The sequence below is a fragment of the Rhinolophus hipposideros genome (assembly GCF_964194185.1).
Source record: "Rhinolophus hipposideros genome assembly, chromosome: 16".
Lineage (NCBI taxonomy): Eukaryota > Metazoa > Chordata > Mammalia > Chiroptera > Rhinolophidae > Rhinolophus > Rhinolophus hipposideros.
Window position 1 is genome coordinate 20,376,362 of NC_138062.1, and position 17,537 is coordinate 20,393,898.

General features: G+C 35.8%; 1 protein-coding gene across 4 annotated transcripts in view; it reads left to right on the plus strand.

The window, feature by feature from the left end:
- Window positions 1–17,537, plus strand: part of TMEM184C (transmembrane protein 184C) — a 19,558-nt gene continuing 2,021 nt past the window's right edge. The window contains exons 1-10 of one of the 4 annotated variants that reach the window (XM_081077085.1): window positions 1–743; window positions 6,526–6,656; window positions 6,742–6,778; window positions 7,515–7,720; window positions 10,448–10,522; window positions 11,662–11,755; window positions 13,494–13,606; window positions 14,978–15,077; window positions 15,579–15,750; window positions 15,966–16,231. In XM_081077085.1, the coding sequence (XP_080933211.1) occupies window positions 525–743; window positions 6,526–6,656; window positions 6,742–6,778; window positions 7,515–7,720; window positions 10,448–10,522; window positions 11,662–11,755; window positions 13,494–13,606; window positions 14,978–15,077; window positions 15,579–15,750; window positions 15,966–16,228 (1,410 nt within the window). In that variant the 5' untranslated portion in view covers window positions 1–524 and the 3' untranslated portion in view covers window positions 16,229–16,231. Of the gene's footprint in view, window positions 744–6,525; window positions 6,657–6,741; window positions 6,779–7,514; window positions 7,721–10,447; window positions 10,523–11,661; window positions 11,756–13,493; window positions 13,607–14,977; window positions 15,078–15,578; window positions 15,751–15,965; window positions 16,720–17,537 lie in introns of those variants that run through there. The other 3 variants (XM_081077084.1, XR_013995152.1, XR_013995153.1) reach the window with 3 other exon arrangements.

Sequence of the window (17,537 nt, forward strand, 5' to 3'; positions counted from 1 at the left end):
AGACGGCAGCGGCGGAAGCGGAAGCCCCGGTGTGGCCTTGGGTTCCGCTGTGGGGGGTGGTCCGTGGAATCTAGTGAGAGAATCCTGGGTTCTGAGAGTTTTCAGCAGGCGCCTCTTCTTTATCAGCAGAGTCGGGCGGAGAGACCCTTGCGGGCGGGGTAGGGAGGAAGGTCGACCGCCCGAGAAAAGAGCGAGCGGGCCGGCCCCGGATAGGCAGAAGCGAAGTGTGTGCAGGGTCCTTAGAGGCAGGTCCTGTTTGGCGGCGCCCTCCAGGCCATGGTGCAGGCGGAGCTCTGGGTGATCCCCAGGTGAGGACAGCGGCTCCGCCCGTGGTTTCCACCGCAGAAGAACTGGGTCGATGCGGGGTGGGGAAGAAAGGATGCTGTCAGCTCTGCTCCCGGGCAGCACCCTGAGCGGCCGCAGTGGCTGCAGCAGCAGCGCTAGCAACAGCAGAGAGCGTAGCGCGGGCCGAGGAGGCGGTGCGAGCTGCTGGTAAAGTCGCCCAACAGCGATTTCTCCGTAGTATGCGAGTGGACAAAACAGCCAAAGCACAGGGCTCCCCATCACAGTCTCCTTCGAGCGCCTTTTCCTTGCCGCTCGGAGCTGATTTATGCGAAAACATGCCTTGCACGTGTACCTGGAGGAACTGGAGACAGTGGATTCGACCTTTGGCTGTGGTCCTCTACCTGGTGTCCATAGCAGTTGCGGTTCCCCTTTGCGTGTGGGAATTACAGAAACTGGAGGTAAGAGCGGCCCGCGCCATCAGCTCCACCCTTCATGCCACCTTCCTGGCCACGTGCGGTTGCCCGTTTTTCCCATGGATGCCCCCAAAACTTGATATCCTGAAAACCAAATCATACAAGTGAGCCCGGCCTTAGGACAAGCCTGTCTGGTTTCTTGTTCACGCTGTTTTCAAACGGCGCCACAGGGGGAGGGAGAACTGGGTCGAGACAACACTTAGAATATGTTAAGATAGCTGCTTAAAAGAGCACTGTTTTCTTTTGCAAGTCCGTATTCATCCGTTCCTTGAAAGTAAGGTAATTGTAGTCCTGAAATGTGATCTGTTCAGATGATACACTTAACCAGATCGAATACACTACCTTGGAAACCAAGTATTGAATTTTATTAGCATTTAACTAGCTTCCTGAATTCAAGGATTCTAGTTGGTTTAGCTTTGTTCAGTCTGTTTTTACTTTAGAAATAAGTCAACCCACAAAGGGTTTGCAGAAAATCCCTTGTATGGGTTTTGATGTCATATTCTTATTATGACATCAGTAAAGTACTACAAGCTTGAAGACCCCCAAGATAAATTCGTACCTAGGTACTTCGTAAAAATTGTATAATGAACTTTAAATTGAAAGTTAATAATAAAGTACTTTCACTTAACAACACCTGTTTTTACAAGAGCTAGGACAAGACCATAGCTGTTTGAGACCTTTTATTATGAAAATGATTTTTACACAATTAAACAAAATGTATTTAATATACATTTGTTCTCTGTATGTTCACTAAATTATTTTTCGTCGCCTTTCCCATACTGGCATAGATGATAGAGTTATTTTTAATGTTAATGTAATATGCCAGTACGTTAAATATTTCCCATTTGTTAGATATTTAGGTTATTTCCATAATTTGTCTACCAAAGACATCTTCATACAAATAAGGATTTCTTACTTTGAAGTATTTTTTTGGAGTATGTTATAGGAAATACTTCTAAGGTTAATAATATGTATAATACCAACCTAGTTAAAAACTTCTCTAAGTTGTTGGTTTTAACTATAGTTTTTAAGTGCCAGCTTTTAAGGAAAATTTCAATCTGCAGTCTCCACTCTGAGCTGAATTCTCATCATGCCTTGCCTGGACTGTTCTCCACAAAAACATAAGTCACATTATGTGTGTCCTCTTCTCAGTTTTCCAGTCATTCCTAGTCCCAGGTTAAAAGCCAGTATCCCTAACATTAAGGCCCAACATGACCTGACATCACGTCTATCCCATCTCCCTCTGACTTTCTCTCCTCACTTTCTGAGCTTCCTCCACACTGGTTTTGCTCTGTCTGAGAGGCATGCGTCCTCCTTAAGGCCATTGCACTAAGTGTTCGCCCTTCATGCCATGCCCTTCCCCCACATGGTATCTCTTTCCTTTAGGTCCTTCAGGTCTTGACTCAGGTTTCACCCAGCTACCCTGTTTATCATCACATGCTTCCCTTCCTCAACTCTTCGTATCCTATCTCCTGCTTTATTTTTCTTCCCAGGACTCACCACCATCTAACATGATATATATTTTACGCATTTCGTTTTCTTCTCCTTCTGCCCAAATGTCTGATAATTAATGATTATTTGAATCCCAATGATAAATCGGGTTTGTGTTCTACATGGTGAAAGATAGAAACATGGCACGCACCTTCATGAAACGTGGTGAAGACAGACAGGGCCAACAAAAACAAATCAATAAAATAAAATTGTACAAAATGTTACAGAGGAAACTAAAAAAGATCTAAGAAATGAACAGGCAGGGCAATCTCATTGCACATCTTCAAAAAACTACTAGCTATGGAAAATTAAGTGGAAGTGGAGGGAAGTTAGAAAACTCTTTATAGTAGTTAAGAGGTAGAAGCTGTCTGAGCTATGGTGACTTATGGCTCGAATCAGGATAACAAGAATAGAGATAAAAAAACTGAATTTTCAAGTATTCTTGGAAGTGAAGGAATTGGGATTGACAGTGGATTGGATTGGGAAGGGGAGGCGGTGAGAGAAGGAGAAATCAAGAACCCCTCTGAGGCTTCTGTCTAAAACAATGGGGTAAATGGTGAGACCAGTTATTGAGATGGAAAATTGACAGATAGGGACAGGTTTGAGAGAAATTGAGTTCTTTGGACATTTAGTTCAAGGTCCCTGAGAGACATTCAGATGGGCATGTAAAATGCGCTCTTGGCCATGGCAAGTCTAGGACTCAGAAAGGTTTGAGCTGCAGATATGAGAGTTGTCAGAACAGAGATGGTGTTTAAAGCCATAAAGATGAATGAGATTATAAGGAGGAAGAAGAAAGGCCAAGGACCTAGCACCAAGTGTTAGAGGTCAAGTTGAGGACTAGGAACTTTGAAAAAAGCAGCAGCAGCCAGGGGAAGTGCAGTGCCAGGAGAGGTGTCATGGAAGCCGGAACAGGAGAGCGTTTCAAGGAAAAACTGGTGAACGGTGTCTGGTGCTGCTGAGACATCCATTGGTTTTCACAAGTAGGGGTGTCATTGGTGATTCTAGTCATGGTTTCAATGGGGTTGTGATGGCTGACACTAGAGGGAGTGTTTGAAAATGAATATGGTGGGGTAAAGTAGTGGAATCGGGATGTGAAGATGAATTTTTTTGTTCATTTTTGCTTTTGTTTTTAATGTTTTGATTCTATGGGGACCTGAGAAATGAATGGCATGATAGGATAGAGAGAAGTGTGGGTTTAAAGGAGTTTTTTTCCCCTTTCTGTGTTTTGTTTTTAAAATTCAAGACACTAACTAGAGCTCGCCCCCAAGATTTAGGTATACTTTAATTTTAAAAACCCTGAAACATAGGAATTATCCTCATTTTATAGATGTGAAAAACCAAGAGCAATAAGAGGCTAAAGCAATTTTGTGCTAAAGTGCTGTGTATATTAATACAATGGCTTTGTCATTCTCTTCATTATTGTTCACTAAATGAGCTTGTGTATTTAAAATGTTTAACACCTTGTTCAGCACATAGTAGGTGCTTAATAAGCACTAATTACCACTATTGTTTTTAAAATAGCAACTCTGTTCATGGTTGGAGCAGCAGTTCTTTTTCTCCTGGGATAGCATCTTAGTTGGGATTAGGTTCTCAATTGAACACTTGAGGCAAAGTTATATGCATCTGCTTGAGCACTAGATAAAGTAGTTGACATTTAGGGAAAGTTTTGTCTGAAAAATACTTGTCTTTTAAACACTAGAATCACGGGGCTCACACTGTGAGGAGTCAATGGAAACAGATTGTAGAAAATAGGAAGTTAATACAGCCGACCCCATCATCCCGGGATGGGGGGGGGGGCAGATACTCATTTACTGGAATGGCAAAATAGTATGCATTATTGAAAATATTTTTCTCATTCCTTATTTGGCTGAGTATGTATAATTGAAGTCAAGTAAGTTAAATGCACACATGACGTCACGCTGCTTGCTCTGCAGTGAGTTTACCCTGCCCCACTGGTCCTTATGCCGCATGTCCGGAGCCACTCTCTGTGTAAGTGCAGCTCTTCCCCTGAGGAGCAGTGGGCCCAGAAAGCACTCCTGTTCCACTCTGCTCTCTGTTTTGAAAAGCATTTAGCTGCGGGACAGTTAACTCACCTTTAATAGTTTTCTCTTTCCTCTCTACTTTCTTCAAGTTACTTGAGGAAGAACTACGCCACTTATCTCCTCTTTATTTGTGAGCCAAAAAAATCCTACACATGGCCGATGAGTGTAACAGTGTTAATGGTAGCCTGATAGCAACGTGTCTCAAGTATGAATAACATATTTAGAGATAAATGTAAATTAAAATAAATGTGATATATTAATAATTTCTACATATACCTAGAGATGACTTATATGTACATGCTTAAAATAGGTTAAATTTCTTACACATAGCTTTTTATATAGCTCAAAAATCAAAACAACTATAAAATCAATGATTCAGATTAATGGCATTAATGTGGAAAGATGATGTTTTTCTGAAACTCAATTACCACCTGCAATGTAGAAATGGTACTAACTCTATGATGCAAGATTTTTTAAATTTGGCATCATTATACTGAAATGATTTAATTGTCCAGTTACTTGTTTTATGATCATTTGAAAACGAACTCTTTCCTTACAGCACACTGAGGTCACTTAGGCTTTATTAGTCACAAGTATATCATTTTTCTCTTTTAGATGTACCACCAAGTTCTACTTTTTGGCACTAAGGCAATCCTAAAGACACATGTGGTCATTAAAAGTACTTGGCAGTACTATTCTTAACAAACACCTTATAAGAGAGAAGATCTAGAATATGCTTTTTTATTTTTGTTGTTATTATTTTAGGTCATCATTAAAATGAATACTCAATTTTAAATGAAATTGAGCCGAGCAGAAATCCCTGGGAAAGGTTGCCTCAGACATTCCTTTTAGAATCTTTATCTCCACACATTTGCTTTTCAGTTACTGCTTTGATTAATCTCCAGCACTGAACAAGACTTCTGTATTTGCTTTTCAAGTTTTCCATACAGTTTAATGTCAGAATTTACTGTCTTAAAAATACATTTGTTCCCTGTACTTTTTATTTTCTACTTCTTTAATCTTTGACCCAATGAAGAAAAAAGAAATCTTGTTCAAAACAGTAAAACTAGAAGTTGGGGACTTCAGTTCTATTTTAATTAACTGCTCAAACCCCTCAAGTACCAAAAATGAATGCCCACATTTTTCCTTTAAAAAGTTAGCATTTGCATTTTTTTAATTAAAGATTCACACTCTTTAAGACAATCCAAGTTCGTATAAAATTCATTCCCTAGGGCCCCTCAGAATAGAGTTTCAAATAAATTTATTTTTACCAGAAAGTGAGATTACTTCAACTCTACCGGGGATGAGGTAGTTCAAAGTATATTTTTAGAAATTGAGCTTTTACAGAATACAATATTGATCAGATAGGGACCTAAAAAAGAAGTTAGAGCGTTTTAAAATATACCCTGAGTTGATATTGTTGTATATAAGAGGGATGGCATATACATACGCAATTAGCTCAGGCAGTAGTTGCGGCAGTACTGATCAGATGGGAGGGTTAAAAGACAAAGTGAATGTAAAGAACTTAGTAAAGTATCTGTCAGTCATATGGTCAGCATCATTAAATGATCTATTAACATGTTGGGTAACAACACAATTTGCAGAAAATATAGGTAGATTTTTAACTTTCTAGACAGAAAAGCAAAGGAATAAACCATATACACATTTGTAGAGTTTTAAATTTCTGTTTAGCTCCAAAGACAGTAATCAAATCTAAAGGGCAAATAACAAGTTGAGGGAAAATCACATGATATTAATATCCTTAACATATACAGTGTTGTTATTACAAAAGGCCCCATGAAAAAAAGTGCTCAATCCCAAATCCCATAAGGAAAATTTTGTCCCCTCCCTCTACAAAAGTACAAATAGGTTGTTTATTAAAGAAGAAATAAAAATAGCCATTAGTCATTTGGAAAATATTGGGCCTCATTTATGATCAAATAAATTAAAATTTAAGAAATAAAAATATTTAATTGGTGGGGGGACGGCCAGTTAGCTCAGTTGGTTAGAGCACAGTGCTCTTAACAACAAGGTTGCCAGTTCGATCCCCACATGGGCCACTGTGAGCTGCACCCTCCACAACTAGATTGAAACAACTACTTGACTTGGAGCTGATGAGTCCTGGAAGAACATACTTAAAATAAATAAAAGTTTAAAGAAAAAAAAATATTTACTTTAGCTCTTTAGTTTTAATATCAGAAAATTTATATTAGCATGTTTTTGTGCTTCTTCAGGTTGGAATACACACCAAGGCTTGGTTTATTGCTGGCATCTTTTTGCTGTTGACTGTACCTGTATCGCTATGGGTGATATTGCAACATTTAGTGCATTATACACAACCTGAACTACAGAAACCAATAATAAGGTAAATTTTAACATAGTTTGATTCTATTAGTGTTGTGTTGGATTATTTCATAAATAAATGTTTTTATGTTTTGCTTTCCAAATAGGATTCTTTGGATGGTACCCATATACAGTTTAGATAGTGTAAGTATGTTTCATTTTATCTCATTAACTAAGAACGTGTTTGATACTAACTATATTTACAGAATTTTAAAGTAATAAAAATATTTTTATTTGGCAACAGGAGTCAGATTAATAAAAAATGAATAGGTTTGTTTATTTTTAATGTTAATAAAGAAGATAAAGTATGACAGTAGAAAAAGCAGATGTTTAAAATTTTTTTTTAATGTATAGGGGTTTTTTTTCTTTGCTTAATCTTTAAAAATTCAGATTAGGAGCTCTTAATCTTTAAAAGAATGTAATGTGTAAATTTATACTATTATCCTTTTTACTTATTAAATCTTTCATTTTGACGAAAAATTTCTTTCCCAGTAGATTCTAACACAGTTGTTACAGATGACTGCTTTAATTTGATCAAAATAAAGGAAACGTCCTTGCAAGCATTTTCTATGATCATGTCAAGAAAATTTTCAGATTATATTTAAGAACCCAAGTGTATGCAGTTTAGCTTCTTTCTTCATATTCATTATTTGCCCCCCAAACACATGTTTTCATTTACCAATATCTAAGATGTTTATTGCTTTTAAAAATTCATTTCACAGATTGTCTGGTAGCCCTCATAATGGTAAACTTTAGAAAGTTCAAAAGATGTAAGTATGTGGCAAGTTCAAAAATTAGCTTATTGTGAATACCATGAACCAGAGTGGTAATTCATTTTATCTTAGCTGCAACTATTTTTAACACGTGTGCTTTTTCATAGTGGGTCGCTTTGAAATATCCCAACATTGCAATATATGTGGATACCTGCAGAGAATGTTACGAAGCTTATGTCATTTACAACTTTATGGGATTCCTTAGCAATTACCTGACTAACCGCTATCCAAATCTGGTGTTAATCCTTGAAGCCAAAGATCAGCAGAAACATTTCCCTCCTTTATGTTGCTGTCCACCATGGGCTATGGGAGAGTAAGTATGTTTGCTTTTAGCTCTTTTATGTTTTATTTAAGCAGCCAGTTTTCAGCAGACCGGTGTGTTAAGTACTACGAGCAGGACAAAAAGTATAAGACAGGGTACCTACTGTCTTATGTGTAGGAATTGTGGTTCATAGGTTGGAAGACTAACAAAACACACTTCGATAATCCACACATAAGTTAGTCTTTTGGACATTATTCATCCTAAATAGAAAACAAAATATTGGGGGGGGGGATCCTCAGAGATCATTTAATCAACATCCTTTTACATTTGGGAACCAGAGTCAGCAGACATTAATTTACTCAAGATCACATAGCTAGTTAATGGTAAAATCAGGCCTAAGACCGAGGGAGAAAATAGTCTAGGTGGGGAAATAGTATGATACGAAACAGCAGCAACAAATAGCAATGTTTATTCTAGTAATATATAATAAGTTAGTCGGCCTTATACATTCATGTAGGCCAATAAAGGAAGATAAAGCCTAAAGAGTTAAGTTGAAGCTAAGATTGCATTTATTACATGAATGAATCAGCGGATACTTTTCGGCAAGGAAACATTTAAAGACGGTGTTTTAGAAAGATTAATCTTGCAATACCGTTCAGGACGCATTAGAGGGAAGAAGACTCTAGAGCTGGGGGAATAGATTAGGTGATTATTATAATAGTCCATTTGTGAGGTAAGCTGAAAAGGAGGGATGAAATTGAAATAGACAATAAAAGAATGTTACTGAAAATTCAACAGGACTAGATCACTGATAGATTGGGATTAAGGTGAAAGTTGCAACCCAAGGTAACAGGAATGATTTGGAGCTATAGTAGTCAGTGTAGATATCTGCCCTAGGGATGGCTGTGTTGCATTCCATGTAATACAGAACCGTTTGTACATCAGGACTAAATGTAAGTGTCTCTACTTACACACTTGCAATGACAGGGAGCTACCTGGCTATTTTAAATAATAAGCTCCTAATATGTTCATTTGACAAATATGTACTAAGTACCTGGTATGTGCCAGTATATAGACATATCCTAGTGCGTACAACAAACGTAGAACTCATAGACCTTATAGTTTGGTTAAGAAGGTTAGGAATTAAGCAAAGACACATATATAGTTACTTGTTTCAGCAAATGCCGTGAAGGCAAAAAAAAAAACAAAAAAAAAACCCAGGGAACTATGAAAGAGGATTAAAAAAAATTAACGTAGGTTGTGCTGAGCTCCGAATGCAACAAGGACAAATATTTACAGCCAACAAGCAGATTGAGGTGGTTACTGGATGAAAAATTAATAAGAAGAGAGACATCCAGGGTAGGGTGATTCTCTCTAAACTGGCCTAACAGGATTCTTGCTAAAGGCAGGCCATGCACTTAAACCTCAAGATTGGGGATAAGGAGCTTCGTCAGACATCAAAGGTGGAGGTGACTTAGCAGGATTCTTTGCTCAGGCTGACTTGGCAGGCTAAGAACAGGGCGGGCCGAAGGATGATGGCTAGTTGAAAAGAAAGCTCAGAGGAGCCCCGTCCTCAAGTTCAGTCAAGGAGAGAGGGTGTTTGTCAGTGAAAAGCCATTACAGGATGTTATTCAGAGGACCAGTGTCCAAATTTCATTTTCAAAGATGACTGTGCTCTGTGTAGACTGAATTGGTGGTGGGCAAGGATGGAAGATAATGGCAGTGGTCCAGTGAATGTGATGATGGGGTGTTGGTGATGGCAACTTAGCTATGAACAGGATGCCTGCATGAACACAGAACCTGAAATGCGGCTCTGGCTGTCTCTTCAGACTGGCTCAGCGTAATTACAATTAGCTGGTGGTCAACTAAAACCCCAAATCTTTTTCAGATCATACTACTGGTCAAAATTCCCCTCCTGTGCTTGTGCAATTGATTTGCCCCTAACTACACTGGCAGTTACATTTATTCTTGTTAAATCTCGGTCTGTTGGCTTCAGGTTTTCTTGAGGCTCTTGAATTCTGACAGCTGCTGCCTGAATAATGTCAGCAATACATCCGTAACTATAACTCTGGTATTCTTTCCTTTGAAAAGACAATTGTTTACCAAAGTCATGCAATTTGGAGGTATAGTTTTAGTAACGATAAAACTTCTCATTCTCTTGTACATAAATACATTTTAGGTTACCAGTCTGCCTCTGTTAGGTAACTGTTGTTAGGTAACTGTTGTTACATATCTGATAATCAGGCTATTGCTGTTTAGGATGATTTAGCATCATGCTTTGGTTTCAAGATGGCAGTGCCACGGCAAATTTGCAGTCCTTAGAAGATAAAAAACTGCCTGCTTTTTATGTTCTGGTTTCTGTAACATAAGCAGTGAGCACAGTGTGTTGTCTTTCAATGAACATTAAATTTTTGTGTGTGTTCTTGAGAGGAGGGAAAACATTTTACCTGAAAATTTACTGCACTGAAGAAACAAATGTTTTCATGAAACAAAATTAACTTTTATTACGTATTCCCTTCCTTCCTCTGGAATTTGAGACTATACACAGAAAGGGGAATCTTTCAGAAGATGTGTGCCAAATAGTTTTAAAAATAGTATTTAAATAATTTGTTTACTACTATCCACATTCTTCCCGTCACCATTTACAATGACTAAATTAAAAGAATTAAATATAAACATGGCGTCATTTGTAAAAGTGATTTTAATTTGAGGGCTTTGGAGAAAATTTGATACTACTTAAATGAATAGTTGAAATGCTAAGTTCTTTTTCTTTGGCAGAGTATTGCTGTTTAGGTGCAAACTGGGTGTATTGCAGTATACAGTTGTCAGACCATTCACCACCATTGTTGCTTTGTAAGTACATAGAACTTACTATTATCATTTATTTCTTTAAAATCCTCCTCACGCTTTTAAGGGACAACTGAGTAGAAAAACAAGAACATAATTTACTTGTTTATAATATAGGTCTAGTCTCTTATTAAAAAAACACAATATATAGAAACCCCTTTTATATTAAATCAGGTGACCATTTATAGACAAAGAATCACCACAGATTTCTAAATAACATTCTCTAGATATTTCTGGAAATCGTTTAAAAAATACTTTCTTTTTCAAATATTAATATATCACACAACTTTTCAGAAACATCTATTACATGAAATTAAACTTCGCTACTTTAGGTTCATTATGTGGTTTTATTTTTCTACATAGTTAAATTAGAATTAATGAGCACGATATTCCACGGAAGAAACCATATTTTTCTTTTTTAATGTCTGTTATGGCTGAGCACTTGAGGTAAAATGGGGTATCATTAAGATACCTGGTATAACTATTCCCTAAAATATTTAAGAGGATCAAATAAAGCAGGTAGATTGCATGTTTTATATGCTAGTCATAACTAACATTCTGTGTGTTCACAGAGTAAAATGGGAAGAAAGACGTGTGAAAAAAGCATTCAGTTCTTTATTCTGCCTTTGAGCCAGCAATTTTTAAGGGATGCTTGCCTTGGAATTAAGACTAATTCACTTATTTCTGAAGGCATGCCTTACTTTCTGCAGTTTCGAAATTGGGTAATCATGTAAATTAATACTTAGGTCTGGGTCTTCATAAAATTTACCTCCAAGACAATTTTGGGGGAAAAAAAATCACAGTTGTAGTTATAGACCTGCATTATGTGTTTATAACAATCAACCTTTTGCAAATTAAGCAGCATAATTTTTTTTGACTATATGTAACTGCCCTTTCTAGTTCTATGTATGTGTCTTATTTTTGAGGTACAAAATAAGTTGGAGGTACAATCATAAGGTAACATATCAAGAAAATGTTTTGCTTTTAATTTTTGAACCATCTCTATGACCCGAATCAAGTGATTATCTTCAGGATCTTTTAAATAAACTGACTTCTAAATTTAACTATTACTGTCAATGCTGTATTTTAAAATATATTTTGATTTAGTTAATCATAAAGGTGTCTCATTTTTACTATTTTTTTAGAATCTGTGAGCTGGTTGGTGTATATGATGAAGGGAACTTCAGCTTTTCAAATGCTTGGACTTACTTGGTTATAATAAACAATATGTCACAATTGGTAAGTAAATATTCATCCTATTAAATTAGTATCTGTAACTCTAACTTTTCTTAGGAAAAGTTTCTTTGGGAATAAAACTTAGTTGTTACTTTTTAATCTTGAAATTTGATTTATAGGAAGAACTTGAAGAAACTTTAACATATATCTTTATACATATGTGAAGATATAATATCTTTGTTAATTATTTGGTGACTTATGCCTTGACCTGTTGATAAACACCAAGTGTTTATTTGGTTCGGGTACTCATTACATAAGTCTGTGGGGATATAAGCACAGTGTTGTCCTTTTTAAAAAAAAAAAAAAAAATATCCTAGGCCTATTCAGTAAGAAAAAAAGGCTAATGGCATGTGACAGTACAGCGTTTGAATAAAAATGGGAGAATAAAATTCTCTCACATTTTTGGAGAGAATTTTCCTTTAATAGGAAAATTGAGAATGCCAAGTTAAAAAGAAAAATTATGTTCTAGAAACTGAAATGCTCCAAATATATATCTGTGTGATCCTTTCAACTTAGTATACATTTTATTTAAAAATCTTCAGTCAATGTTTTCAGCAGATAATTTATTAGGTTAGTGCAAAAGTAATTGCGGTTTTTACAATTTTTAACCTTTTAAACGCAATTACTTTTGCACCAACCTAGTAGATGCAGTGGCATGCATGTGTGGTTATTAGAAATTCAGAATAAAAATCAAATGCCTGTGTATTCAAAGCCTTCCGACATGTTTATATTCTGTGGAACCAGTAATTCAATTTCTGAGGATGCATTCTCAAAAAATGGTAAGAAGTACTTTTACTTTGAGTATCTCTGTACATAAAGGCTATTTGTAATAGCAAAAAACTGGAAACAACCCAAAGTCCAGTGATAGAGACTGGTTAAATATACTATGGTTTATCCATTGGCCAAAATACGAGGCAGTTATTAAAAATAATCTTTATGATACATACAGAAAGCTAAAGTTAAGTGGGGAAAAACATATCAGGCAACAAAATTTTATATTTAGCTGACGATACCTGATAAAAACCATCTTATGTGTAGAAACAAATGGTTGAATGATGGGACCGAGAACAAGTTTATACTTTATTGCTTTCAAGTTGTAAAATATTTTCAATGGGCATTTTATATGATTTTAATGGGGAAAGTAAACTTTTAGGAAAATGATTATTGCCATGCAACACTATACTAGATTACTATTGATTTTTAAAAATAGTAAGTCTTGAGCATTTATTTTATAAAAGTCAATTCACGTGGATTAACATAACCACCCTCAAGAAAAATTTTTGCCCTGATTCTTTACTTTCAGATGTCATGGTCGAAATTTTATTGAAATAGTACTTATTTAATGTGTTGTCTTATAAATAATAGCTCAACCCTTATAAAATTAATGGTAATTTGTTAATAAAACCCATTACTAAGCAAATAGTTTATGTTTTTATTTTGGCTGAATGAGAGCGTTTTCTTCCACTATGGCAGTCATTTGTTCATTGCTTATGGGACCCCGTAAGTAAACACTTAAAACCATTTTCAGGGAAGATTTCATACATCTCTTCTGAGAAATTTCATACCGTATATATTCATCCCCAGTAAACTAAACGCTTGCTAATCCAGAAATAGCATAATACAGCCTAGAAAAATTTGCTTGAAACATTACTCTGTCTGTACCAGGTCTCTGATTTATTCTTTACTATTTCTACTATCATATTTAGTTATTCTTACTGAAGTTTGTTAATCTTGTTTCTAGTTTGCCATGTATTGTCTCCTGCTATTTTATAAAGTACTGAAGGAAGAACTGAGTCCAATCCAACCTGTTGGCAAATTTCTTTGTGTAAAGCTGGTGGTTTTTGTTTCTTTTTGGTAAGTGTTGCTCTCTCTCAAATGTTTTCATTTTCTAAAGGGCAATAAAACTGTTTGACCAGGGAGGATGTTTTTAAATTGTCAATACAGAAGATAAAGTCTCTACTTACCTTTTAAAAAATTCATCTTGTAACCCATCTTGGTTTTTCATAAAGAAATAATCAGATTGCCACTGTAACATTTATCAGAAGAAAATAATTTGAGACAACCTGACTGTCTTAACACTGGAAGAATCCCTAACTAAGGAATCATTAAAATAAATCATGGTGCTTCATATTAGAGAATACTCTGCCGTTTGGAAGATAAACATAATATAGAATATTTACTGATGTGAGGAAATGTTTATCAGTAAAAATATTTTTTAAAACAAAAGGCAAAATTATATATTGTCTTAGTGAAGGGGTGGGTGACAGGGTCTAGAAACAAATACACCATATTTAACAATATACAAATAATATAAAAAGGAGGAACATAAAAAAATGCTTGAAATCCCACTACCCAGAAAGAATGACAAACATTATGGTGCCCATGTCGTATATAACTCCAGAGAAATAGTTTCATACTATAAAAACTTATAGAACACAAAGATATATTCAGTATATTGTGGATGTAGTTCTTTGTCAATAAAGTGAGGATATAATTTTGTTAGGTAGTTTTTTGTTTGTTTTGGTTTTGCTTAGTATTCTGTTGTGTGGATGTAACTTTTTAAGCAATCTATTGACATTTAGGTTGTTCCTTATTTTTTCACCTTTACAAGCAGTATTGAAGTGAATATTCTTATGTCTAGAACTATGAAAGCTTGTCTAACTCATTATTGGCTGATAAAATTTAACCTAAGGTCATATCCCTAGATATGCTTCAAATGCTCAGTATGACTCCCTGCCTTGGAGTGAGACCCCTTCTAAGTTTGTCTTTAGTTTCAGTACCTCAAACAAGACTGGTTTCAAGAATTGTTTTTGAAATAATGTGAATAATCAGTTAATACATGTGTAAATAACATTTAAGCATCTGCCCTTTATTTCATTTTAAATGCGGGTTATACACGGTGTTAGGCATTGTCTGCGTATAGGAAGAACTTAATTACTTGTGCACACTTTCAAAACCAAAAGACGTATGAACCAACTACTGAAGTTCTAGCAACATATAATCAAAAGTCATGTGATGAAACTAGTAGAAGAGTGAATTTGTAAAGCAAGTAACTATTTAGTAAAGATACACTGTGTTCAGTAATATGCCATGGAGGCAGGGGATGGTCATGGTGGTGGTCCACAGGTTGTACGGGGTTTAACTTTTTTAAATGGCATATTTTTGAAACAACTGCTCATTTTATGCTTGATATACATTTGGCGTTTACCTTTTCCTAACATATAGGCAAGCAGTAGTTATTGCTTTGTTGGTAAAAGTTGGCGTTATTTCTGAAAAGCATACATGGGAATGGCAAACTGTAGAAGCTGTGGCTACAGGACTCCAGGTAAGCAGTACTTGCTCAGAATTCAATAGAACTTTAGTGTTTGTTAAGCATTTTTACATATTATCTCCAAAACCTGACAATGTGCTGGCCATGGAGCTACTGTTATCCTCACTTTACAGGTAAAATGGGGGAAGCCTAGAGAAATTGGCCATAATTACTAATTTGTAATAGAGCAGACTACAACCTAGATTTTGTTATCCCCAGTCAGTGTCTTTCTGCATTTCTCCTCGTAGTCTTTGTGCCGAGATGGAGAAGAGTGTACTTTGCTAGGAAATACTTGATTGAGGTAGTGCAAAATAGATTTCAATTTTTAGAACTTTGTCTTTATTTTTTTTTTTTTTGAAGAGGTCAAAAATAATTTCGGAAAATGGAAAGATGAATATAATCTTATAAAAAAGCCCAGCTATTGATACTTAAGGACTTTTGAAAGGAAAGCTAGTGTTTTTCCTTTACCTACAAAACTAGATTTAAACTCAAACATGGCTATTTTTGTTGTCGTAGGACTTTATTATTTGTATCGAGATGTTCCTTGCTGCTATTGCTCATCACTACACTTTCTCATATAAACCGTATGTCCAAGAAGCAGAAGAGGGTTCGTGCTTTGATTCCTTTCTTGCTATGTGGGATGTTTCAGACATTAGAGATGATATTTCTGAACAAGTAAGGCATGTTGGTAAGTACTAGTCATTTAATTCATCCAACTAGGTAGGTTGCTATGGTTTTATTAGAGAAATTTAGTAGCTATTTAAGAAATGAAAAGACTTCACTTAAAGCAGTACCACAGCAAAGCTCTTCAAATTGGGAGGGGGGGCTTATTTTTAGTTGGGTAAGTTTATAGTGGTAAAAATAACTTCTGGCTCACTTGGAAATCTTTATATTACTTTAAAGGAAGGACAGTCAGGGGACATTCCAGAAAAAAATTTTTCCCCGAGGATCAAGATCAAAGTGAACATACAAGCTTGTTATCATCCTCATCACAAGATGCAATTTCTGTCGCCTCTTCTGTGCCACCTTCCCCTGCGGGTCACTACCAAGGGTTTGGTCATACTGTGACTCCCCAGACTACACCTACAGCCGATTTGTGTAATGAAATATATAATGATATTACAGAAGAGAAAAGAGAACCTTCAGATAAACCTGTGGCCTCTTGAACGGTGTGTGAAAATAAACTGTGTTACTATCCTGTTATTTCATTACCTGGTACCCCGCTGCTCAGGATATTGTGCTTGAGACAAGCCATAAATGATAGACAATTTCAACACAATGACAGGTGAAAGCCAGGTACTACTGGATTTATACAACCAAATTTTGTATATCATAAATAGTCTAAATATGCTAGACTTAGACTTGATTTCTTAACATTAGAGTATCACATACTCAAATGGTAGAAAATAACTGTACTGAATGTTCCTGACGTTACATTGCTTTATAAAGAGGATGGGCATTAAAAAAAAAAAAAAAAAAAAAATCAGTGCTTCCTTCCACTGCTGCATGAATATAATGCTCTGGAATTAGCAGAAAAAGTATAATTCAGAAATATGAATTAGTGGAACTTAATCATGTGCCATAGATGCCTCCCTAACAATTATTTCTCAATTGGATGTCTTTCAATAAATAAGAGTTGATCATTTATTTTCTGCAACTTTTTGTCTCATTCTTTAAACATAAACCATTAATGTTTTAACAAAAAGTTCTTGATTAGAGAGCTACAGCAAAAAAGAAGTTAAGTCCAAAATATTAAGGGTTAAAAATTACATACTACCATGAAAGATACCTAACTCTTCTGTTCTGATTACTAGGGTAATTATCTAGGACCTAATCTTAATCTTAAAACTACCATCTAAAAGTCATATTTTCAACACTGCTAGTAGATTAATAGGTTATCCATGACTTTGGAATGAAAAGAGTAAATTGGGTAGAATACTAAAGAATAAATAAGAAACTTAATAGAAAAGGAGTCTATTTTTCCTCAGTGCTATTAGCGGTGTCAGCAAATGTAAATCTAGGCTGAGTAGTCTTACTTATTCATTAAACTGCAGTCAGAAGACATGTAGGTGCTATTTGGGAGAAATTTATTACTTTGGATGGAGTTCCTCTAATTGGTAATCACAACCCATTGGGTCATAGTTAACATTTTATACTGAAAATAAAATACACAAAGTGCTGCAGTAGTATGTTGCAAAAATAGCAAAAGTATTATTTCTCAAAACCTTTGCTTTATATATTTATACACATTCACATACATATGCTGGTTCACAGTAATTAGGTACAAAGTCTTTATTCTGTCCACTATGACAAACTAAACATTTCTATTGAAAGTAAAGCTGGATAGTACCGTGTTTCCCCAAAAATAAGACCTAGCTGGACAATCAGCTCTGATGCGTCTTTTGGAGCAAAAATTAGGGTCTCATTAATTTTTGCTCCAAAAGACACATCAGAGCTGATTGTCCAGCTAGGTCT